This window comes from Euphorbia lathyris, chromosome 2 (genome assembly GCF_963576675.1).
Source record: "Euphorbia lathyris chromosome 2, ddEupLath1.1, whole genome shotgun sequence".
NCBI classification, from domain to species: domain Eukaryota; kingdom Viridiplantae; phylum Streptophyta; class Magnoliopsida; order Malpighiales; family Euphorbiaceae; genus Euphorbia; species Euphorbia lathyris.
This window is the reverse complement of record NC_088911.1, coordinates 85,296,727-85,307,312: the sequence shown is the minus strand read 5'-3', so window position 1 is coordinate 85,307,312 and position 10,586 is coordinate 85,296,727. Positions and strand designations below refer to the sequence as shown.

General features: G+C 35.7%; 1 protein-coding gene across 2 annotated transcripts; it reads right to left on the bottom strand.

The window, feature by feature from the left end:
- Nucleotides 1-3,677: 3,677 nt before the first annotated feature.
- LOC136218808 (tRNA dimethylallyltransferase 9) lies at nucleotides 3,678-10,575 on the bottom strand. Of its 2 annotated transcripts, none has more exons than XM_066005922.1 (11): nucleotides 10,185-10,575; nucleotides 9,038-9,091; nucleotides 8,585-8,627; nucleotides 8,333-8,441; nucleotides 7,193-7,391; nucleotides 6,617-6,842; nucleotides 5,730-5,824; nucleotides 5,185-5,279; nucleotides 4,674-4,749; nucleotides 4,337-4,485; nucleotides 3,678-4,263 (listed from the first exon to the last, which is right to left on the bottom strand). In XM_066005922.1, exons 1-11 carry the CDS (start codon nucleotides 10,425-10,427, stop codon nucleotides 4,182-4,184), a joined length of 1,371 nt encoding a protein of 456 aa, XP_065861994.1. In that variant the 5' UTR covers nucleotides 10,428-10,575; the 3' UTR covers nucleotides 3,678-4,181. The 2 variants fall into 2 exon arrangements, with proteins under 2 accessions (XP_065861994.1, XP_065861995.1); XM_066005923.1 differs by having other exon boundaries at nucleotides 4,349-4,485; nucleotides 10,185-10,569.
- Between the last annotated feature and the right edge of the window lie 11 nt (nucleotides 10,576-10,586).

Here is a 10,586-nt window from a genome sequence, read left to right as displayed (position 1 = left end):
GTCGCGACACGTTGTTTTCATACACGGAGACGAAGTCCGTTCTGAGGAAATTTTTACTCCCCATATCGCGACTAAGATTCCAGAATCTCGGTACAATCCAGCATTGATTTCACATGTCGAAATTCCAAGAAACGCATCTGTTCGAGTGGATAGAAACGTCTCTTCACAGCGGACACGACCCTTCAAACACAACTCTTCAACATCTATAAATAGAGAGTTGATTTCAGAGTTCAATGTTGAGTTAGATTAATTAAGATTTAGAGAGCAGAATTTATGTAGAAATTCTGATTCAGAAGTGATTCAGAGTTAGATTTCGATTTTGTAAAGCAAACTTGTTGTACACAAGATTGTTCTTAGATTATTGCAAACATAGTAGCGATTAAGTTTAGATTAAGAATTGTTCGAAGACGAGTTTTCATTCTGGTAGTAGAACGAACCATCTCTATTCTGAAGATTCAACGTGAAGAACTAACGGCTGAAGCGACCCCAGTCTGACAAACTCCACAAAGTTTGAGGAAAGGATTGACAACCCGGAACTCAAATTAGTTAGAATGCTATCCATGTTTATTTTTCTCTGTTAACTTGTGAAGATTCACAATTCTATAATAAAACGTTTACGTAATTCAATAAATATTTCTGTTTTTACTTTGATGTTACCTTCGAAGTAAGGTTCTGGTGTTTTCATTAAAATGTATTAAATTTCATGTAATTACAAGGAAACTTAGTTGAACACTTGAAAGAATTAGTGTTTACGGAAGATATGATCGTTAGGTCGGCTTATCGGAAATAAAGAATTAGTGTTTACGGAAGATATGATCCAGAGAGATTTCTACGGTTCAAAGCCTGTTAATTGAACGAATTTATGATTTATTACATGCCCATAATCTTTCCAAAGTTAAAGTTGTTTTCTTTGCTTAATGCGATTGAGTTTTACACTTTTCTTATTTTAAACACTAAAGTTTCTGTCTCGTGATCAAATCTCAGACAGAATTGTTTTCTAAATTTCTAACATATATTTCTCATCTGATTCTGATTAATCAAATTCAATTCAATCCAATTCAATTAAATGATTTTCTAAAGTTAAACCTAAAGTTGTGAATTAAACAGAATTAAAATAAGTTTTCGTTAAAAGCGTTCCCTGTGGGTTCGATATCTTTTTATTACTACAAGAGAAACCGTGCACTTGCGGAAATCTCTCAACAACAAGGTCACCTAAGAAGAATTGTCATGACCTGACTTTCTTATCATGGAAGGACTTGATGCTTTGCATGTATGATTTCATGTGTATGAGGGATCTTTCTCTCCTTTTTTCGAGGAGATCCAACTAATGCCTAATATTGATCTTTCGCTCCTATACCAACTGGGATGAAGGCTTCAACCCTTTATGTGAGTGAGAGGGTAGTTTCACCCATAGTTGTTCAAGGTATTGTCTTGTAGGCCCATAAGACAATGGGTAGCTATTGAAGCCATCAGAGTCAAGTTTTTCCAGCCTTTTTTGAGGCCTTGTATGATGGTTCTATTTATGCAATATGTTATGAAACAAAGTTTGGTCTATAGATTTTTGCAATATGTTATGAAACACGTACATTAGAACTGTTTCGCGTTGTCCGTAATTATGGTGTGAGGGATGCCGAACTTGCTTAGGATTTTCCTATTGACAAAGTTGATAATCTGAGTTGAAGTAATGTTGGAAGCTGACTCTTCTTCTACCCACTTTGTGAGGTGGTTTACTACGACAATACGATATTTTCTTTGGTGAGATACTTCGGGTAAGGCTTCCATTATGTCAACCTCCCATATGGAGAACGACCAACCTGGTTAGATTACCTTCATGACTAAGGCTTGGGACTTATTCACTGATGTGTAGCTTTAGCAGCGCACACATTTCTTTACAAAGTTGGTCGTGTCTTTGACCATTTGGGGCCAATAGAATCCCTGTAGCTTGGCCTTCCTTACTAAGGCATCACTGCCCCCATGGGCTCCACGCATCCCTTTGTGGATCTCGTGGAGTATATAGCTTACTTCGGTGAAGCCTATGTATTTTAGCCAGTGGTGGCTAAAGGATTGGCGACATAGGCTTCCTCGATGATGGCACATTGGCACGACTTCCAGATCACCTTTATTCTCTCATTTCGGTCTTCCGATAATATAATAGGGAAGAGATATTAGTACAAAGGTAGAATCGCCCATTAGTTATGTCAATAACCATGACTTCAATTTTGTTGATGTTGGGTTGGATTCTCTCCTTTATCCGGTGGAGGAAGTTTTTTAAGCCCTATATTATTGATGTTGCCTTAGCCAGCCTGTCGGCTTCGAAGTTCTCCTCTTGAGGAATCCTTCGTACTTCCAGGCTGTGACCTTCTTACTTTCCTAGAGCGGAGAGCTCTTTAACCATCGAAAGGTACTGCTTCATGATTTGTTCCTTAGCCTCATAACTGTTTATCAGCTGATTGACTACTAGATTTGAGTCACTTTCTGGGATAACTTGATCAGGCTTGATGATGTTGATGATCCTTATTCCCTGCAACGTCCTTTGGTATTCTTCTACATGTCTTACATTATGTACTCCTTCTCTCCAAACCATTGTAGAATTGAAGTAAGGTTAACGAGTTCAAGAGATTGTAGTATATGATACCACATAAGTTTATTTTATGCTTCCTATTTCTCCTCAAAGATATGAAGAGCTAAGGAGTATTTATACAAAAAAAAAAAAATTTGGTGCCTTTAGTGTTGTTTTATAGCTTAAATGTAAAAATATCAAAATAATTAAAGCACACAGATAGTTTATGTCTGTAGTCGTGTTATCCAGTTAGGTACAATAATAAAGACATCTCATTTCTTTCCATGTTAAAAAGGTAAGGTGATAAGATTATTTTTTTACATACCTATCAAAATAAGTCATGTTGATCTTATCTCTACAACTTTTAGAAGAAAAGTAGATTCTTCAATTGTGTAGGTTGACGATGACATCTTAGATGTTGCTCCATTATATTTATATGATTTAGAAGATAGAGATGGATCACAAAATTGAGGTGGTGCTTAAAAAGTCGCCACCTTCGGCAGTTCCATATTGTATGGTGTCTCTCTAACTTAAGGAATTGAGGAGGCGCTTGAAGGAGATATTGGATCTCGGCGAAAAATCATGATGAGTGTCAAGCTAGTCTATCTCATGGAAAAAAGTTCAATGGGAAATCTCAAATGGCACCACGATGATGTTGGAGCTCAGGTTCAATTGGAACATTTGATAAGTTCGATGGAACAAATATCGAGAAAGGAGTCGCCACTTGTACTAAGTCCAAAAATGTTATAAAGATTCCTTGTAGAAATCTGTACGGGTTCGGTAAATCAAATACGCTTGGGAAAGGAGAAATATCAAAATGGCCGACAAACTCGATAACACGCTACTTAACATTTTTATGTACAGTTTCATGCTTTATATCCTTTAAAGTTTATAATGATTATAAATGTTCATGTTCTTTCATGTCATTTAACATTTTAATAAAAAGATATGATTACAGAGCTTGAGCATTCCATCATTTCCATTTCAAAGGATATGGAAAAAAGATGTTTTTTCCTCAAAACTTCATGATCTTAATACCAACAATTTCTCACTTTGATTTCAGAAATATACCAACTGAACTGTGATCCTTAGTATTATCAAAGAAATAAATACAACATTGCGACTATTAAACCATTTTCACTTGTATATATGGTTGCCAAGCCATGTTAACATGCATGTCATATTTTCAAAGAACAGATCCATCTCATTTCTTTTACCCAACTTGGACTGTTTTCACACCAAGTACATTATATTATATGAATTTCTCCCTCTCCTAAAAAAACTAAACCAATCAATTAGTAGTACATGGGGGGATTATTTTACTTCTTGTTTGCTTCCAAAAGGAAATAAATAATTAGTTACAATGGTAAACTAACATGTGCGCTATGGATACAAACTTAAGGCTCCCTGTATGGCATCGACACACGGCTCGCGACTGTGGACGAGAATGAAAAGTGATGTACAACAGTAAAATCTGCAAGTACCATTCAAAGACCATTTCATTTGGATGCAAGGGCAAACAATCTGCACATTCTCATTTTGTTTAAGTCTGTTCCGCAACCAACATAGTGAAGCTCCTCGATGGCAATCTTTAATTTCGAATGGTAAAAGATCCTCCAAGTTAACTGACACTACTCATTACTTCAGTCTGTGTTCTTATCCAATCTAGGATATCAGAACAGTCAGCACGGCTGACAAAATTCCTTCACAATCAAAACAGGTTCCATTAGCTACTTGTAACAAAAAGATAGCCCTGCACTGCAGTCTTCAGTTTACCTTACTTCATACCTATTTTGCGGGCGGTAAGCGTTAAGCAGACGGACTTCTCGGTGGTCAGAATCTTTCTTCATCCTAAGTGAATCAGGAATAACCAAAGACCCGGTTTCGTCATGATATGCATCATAAATAAAGTCAAGAACCATATCCTGCAATGCAAAAGAACATCAATAGAACCAAAGAGCATCAATATTCTTGAATCTTCCATAATTTTCAATGAACAAGTCAATATTTGGTTTGAATTGGACAAACTCCAATTATCTTTGAAAAAGTCATATTAAGTTTCAGCTGTAGTTTTGTCAGTCACAATCATGGCACCCAACGCAGTTTAACGTACCAGGGGTTTAGAAGCATTGAGCCAATTATAGATATGCTCATTACGAAACCACGTCATTTGCCTCTTCGCGAAGTTTCTGGACCAAATGAAAAGGGAGAAACTTTGTCATATGAAAGCACCATATATCCAAAGTATCAGACACTAACTGCTTCATTTTCTACTTTATTCTCCTTTGCAAGAGGGAGAAAGGGGTAGGGTATATGTTAGAAGCACATGATGTTGATGTGAGCCCGTTTCGGCCCTAAGAGCATATCACATACTGCTTAAATAAAGTGGACACAAAAGTAGGACCTTATGGACCTTATAGGGTGCAATTATAGAAATGCATTTAATACCACAAAGACTTCTCGTTATTACTCATGAAGTTTCTATTCTTAAGTACTTCTGTATTATATGTCGATTAACTAATCCCCTGGTCGGAGGACACAGAGCATACTTACAAAGCAAAATCAGCTTGCCCATTTTGCCTCAAGAAATATTATAATCTATCAGTGAAGTAGGTAAACAGTACCTGGATGATTTCTGAAATTCAGACAGAAAAGCATAAAGTTCTCCAGGAGAAGTCCTACCCCCTTGTTGCCTACACTGTAGAAGATACTCCATGGCCTGAAAATTAGTGAATAGTGAATAACATTAGCATTGTTATTGTTATAAGATCACTTATGAGCAGAGGGGGAAAGGGATGTTAGAGAAGAAGGGTAAACAGAAAAGATACATCAAAGGAAAAATTATGACAAGCATCACTGATAAGAAGGGCACTGCTGACTATGTGCTGAGTGAGCAAACAATACAGTCTCTCTCAAACACAGACAAATCCATCCAAATTCTTATCAGCTACAATTATATTTTAAAAGAATGAAAGAGTGACATCAAGGAGAAGAGAACTGATGTAAGAAACCACGTGTTAATACAAATCTCTACCAAGAAACCTCGAAACAGTATACTCGGGTCTTGAGTCCTTATCATAAAATGAAATTTTACAGCATAAGTACATATGAATTTATTCAGCATAAATACAATTATAATTTATAACTAATGGACCAGTTGATGACATACTTGTCTATAACCAATTGCACGAGTTGCGGAGTTTGAATTTGGTAGAAGACCCATATCAAGAAGCCATTTGGCCTCGGACAAAATTCCATCAGTTCCTACAGGTGAAAAGAAAATGAATATTCTCTCAGGACTGAACCATGAAAAATACAACTCATAAATAATAGAGAAACAAAAGAGGAACCAAAAGCCATTATACGTAAGATGATATTAAGGTTAATATATACCACCTTAAGGTCAAAATTGAACAGTAATATATCATCAAAAAAAATGTTATCATCTCTCTTGCTATTCATAATTCTTTGCTACAGAAATAGAAAAAAACAATTACAAGAATTAAACTTCAACGAAATAGGAGGTAAAAAGAAGCAGCATCTATTCCAAAGCACAAATATTTAAAAGTTTATTCCCACTAAAAATAGAATACATTCACACATATGAATAACACTAGAAGTGCATGACATGTTAGGCCCCACTTAAAATAGCACTTAAATTCAAGCTACTCAGGAAAATTCATGGCCACTAATGTTGATGCACAGGTAAATTTACACAGTGGTATATAAACCTGAGAAAAGAGAGTTCCTAGAAAAACATCATCATGTGGTATATAAACCTGAGAAAAGAGAGTTCCTAGAAAAACATCATCATCTGATATACAATACAACAACTGGTATGCATTATATGCTTTTTGTGCCAGAAATTAACGCCTGCACCTTTCGTCTACACCCAAAGAGTTAGCCTTCCAGGAATATATAGTGTAATCCAGAAGCTTAAAAAGTTACGTAACGATGATTGCCTTGTCAAAATATATTAAATAATGTACTTTGAAGAATTTAAGAATTCTTTGAGAGGAAAGCAATTTCGCAACAATGACTAATGATAGAACTTACCTGAAAGCATGTCTTCACATCGGTAATCAATTGATCTATACAGATCAAGCCTAGGAGTTGAGAGGAAAAAACAAATGAAGTTATAGTCCAAATCTTTTGGTTTTACTTGCTCAGATAAATCACCGGGGGGATTCACATCGGGGGACCTCTCCGTTAAGCTTGTGCCAACTTGATCCTTGAAAGAGTCATATGGAACTTGAAAAGCAGAAGGAGGAGATCCACTAGCCTGCCATGTCCCATGCCAAAGAAATGTAAATGAACGATGTGAATTTGGATATATGCACACAACACACACATACACAGACATACACGTTCAAATATGTTGGAATAAGCAATGCTTAACTCGATGCTTCAAAAAAAAAAAAAAAAGGAAGAAATAGCAACATTAAGGCAATAAATTAATGACCCCTAGGGATAACAGAGACATAATGTAGCATGAGAATTCTAGGTAAAGAATAGATATTAAATAGAAAAGCCCAAATAACTTATTTGATGTATTTATAGTGTCCTATCTGAGTGGGTGAAGATGAAGATTTTAGTGTTCACTACTATGGCTGCAGAATGTTACAAATTAACCTTGATTATCTCAAGGCTGCGTCGTAAACGATACCAATCATTGGCAGCTATAAACTGAGCTCTTGGATTCCCAGCTTTGACCACTAACTCTACAGCTGCATCCCAGTCCCCATTCTTCTGCAATTCTGCAAGCTCGGAGTTTGCTTCAGATGCAACTTCTGGAGAAGCTTTTGGGACATCTGGCTTCCCATATACAAACCTGAAATAATGATATTAAAGCATTGGAACTGAAACATGTGTGGCATAAAAACCTAATTTTTTGTACCTTCTATAGATTTTCCCAAAATAACTCAAGTCTCAATGTCTAAAACTCTAGATAGACTAGCTTATCACTTGATGCAAAAGCATAAATGATGTGGCACCAAGGCATCAATATTGCAAGACAAAACAGTCCAAATACATAACACACATAACCCAGCAGCCATCTTAATTAACTTTCAAATGCCTAGGACGATATAAATTTCCAAGCTACTTACTATTAAAATGTATGAATCAATAAATTCATGTAATTTACTACTGCAACCCATATCAACTTCAGTGTTGCAAAATAGGAGACTTCAAATCAAAAGCCCATTTTACCAAGTCTGTTCATAAGCAATTCCCATTAATAAGAAACTGCTTTCAAGATTGTTAGAAACTTTGACATTACAGGAAGCAAAAGGAGGAAGTATGGACAAAAATGAAGTCTTTCTTAAAGCACTTAAGGTTAATACATAATATATGGCATGCAACTCTATTTCCAGGGGAAAAAGGACAGACTCAAAATGACACCTCATAATTCATTGTATAGGTTTCTTTTCAATCATATTACAGGTCCTACAGTGTTATATAGTGATCATCAAAGAAAGACCTAAATTACCATTCCAAAATCCATGCAAGTATTTCATTCAGCTAGTTATATATTGCATATGGCATATTAGCATTCAACTGAAGACATATATTTATGATAATGTCAGATAATTTATAAATCGTGATGAATTATATTATCTCAAGATGATGTCATAAAGTTGAACATTTTGACGATAAGCTCATTACACCGAATTCAGTTGCAAGATTTGTTTCAGATTTTTGGCAAATTTTTACTAAAATTGAAAAAAAAAAGGAACAGCAAATCTTTCCTAAAGAAACCCAGAAATGTACCACCGCAAATACAATCCAGTTCCACCAACAACTATGGGAACATGACCATTGTCCAGAACGTCTCTTGTAGCTTGCCTAGCATCCTCAAAAAAACGTCCAACTGAATAATCTGAAGGAAAATTATTCACAACCATTTAATAGAACAAAAGGAATCCATATTTCACCATATAATCATATATCATCGCACTTATTTATCATCGTTTTTCTTGAACTCTAAATTGACATCATTTAGCTAGTATGCAGAAAACATACCTTCAGATGGGTGTAATATGTCAATCAAATGGTGTGGAACTTCCTGCAAAAGCAGTTTACTGATATAACAAGAAATAGAAACCGATACTCATTTTATGAATTTCTGGTATGATTGATGTGCCAGCATAAAAGAATTTCAACGTCCTAGTGTTTATTATTGGCATGTAACCCGTGTACTAAGATCAAGTACAATGTCTATCTTATAACACAAAAATTCAGAAGATAGCACCATGATGAGATTGATAATGCCTCAAATGTCGTGCACTTTTCTTCTAACTTGAGACAAATTTGTTTAAAATTTTTGCAAGGCATGCACCAAGCACAATCCAGTTAATGTAATAATTCGTGTGCATAAAAGGAAAAATAACATTGAGACAGCAGCTAAAAACATGACATTATCAACTAGTGATATTCAACACTCAAATTACAAGAAAACAGCTCTCAAGAAGAGACCTTTCTTTCAGATGGGGAAGGCTTTGCAGATCCAACATCAAGACCGCGATATACCTGCAGATCAAGCCATATCAAACTAAAAAAAAAAATTCTAGAAGAGATTTTCTATCCTTTATAAGTTCATTTCATGTCAAACTAGGTACAAGCTAACAAATTCCTTTCCAAATGTCTAAGAAAGAAAGAATAAAAGACCATAAAACATTCCAAATTAGCTATTTATACTATAGATGCAAAGAGTCAAATATAAGGGTGAAGTAATCCTCTAGTGTGTAGCGAGTCAATCATCTACCTCAGAAGCAGCTCTTGAGTGCAATCAGGATTAAATTTCTCAACACAAGTATCAAAAGCAACCATCTAATCTAAAGTTAGGCCACTCGATATTTAGTCATCAGAATGTCGAGTCCATGTAAACTTCATTTCAGACTGAAAAAAATCACCATCGATTTGCAAATAGAGGAACGTAGTATTTCTTTTTGCAAAAGAGTGCTTGTGCTTTAAAAAGTTGGCAAAAAAAGGAATTTGACTAACAGACGTTATCAAATCAACATGACACCATCAAGTCAACATGCCACGTTGTTAAAAGTCACTAATTCATTGTGCCACATAAGCAAAAGTAAACAAGTCAACGTGGCAAATCATGAAAATCAACATGCCACGTCATCAAAGACTAATGCCATTAGTTAAATTTCTTTTTTTCTTCTAAATTTGTAAAGCACCTGACCTCTTTTCGAGCCTGTTTGAAATTAGCCGAATGACTTGATTGAAATAAATAGGAAAGTTAAATGATTTTATTGAAACACATTAACCTTTTCGAAACTGATTCAAACTTCAACGCACACGGAGCAATTTACCCAGATGGTAAGTTAAATTTTTAACAAAATCCTCAACCTAACCAACAAAAGCTCAATCCATCCATAAAAACTTGACAGAACTGTATGTTAACTTGCTATATATATATGAATGAGATTTCGGGGAGTGAAAATGTTACCAAATAATTCTCAATCAAATGTTACCATATAATATAAGTCAATAAGAACATCTCCAAGAGCAGAAATAGTGTTTTGCCAATAAAAATAATCCCACATTTAGCCAACAACTAAAAATCACTAAAATCTCAATAAAGAGCAGAAATAATAAAGAGGAAGACCTGGATGGAGTCGGCGCTAATGATTTCACCGTTAAGCCGTTTGGCAAGCTCCAAAGCAAGCCGAGTCTTGCCGGCACCGGTAGGACCAGAAATCACGACAACCTTCTCTTTTTTATTGGCAAGGGAAACAGAGCATGTGGGAGTGGATAATTTGCGGCAGAAGTTGTGGCGGCGAAGTAGTGGTAATGGAGGGGGGAGAAGGAATCGGAGGCAGCGAGAATGTAAGCCACAAACTTCAATCATTATCAGGAAAAAAAGAAAATCCGGCGACCAGTTGAGGAGGCAAAGGCTGTCTAAGATTAAGGTTTTAGAATCCCAACTTCAGACCAGAGGACGTGCAACAATAATTTGTTTCTTTTATGGTTTAAAGCTCAATTTCTCAAAAATCAATTACATCCTTAT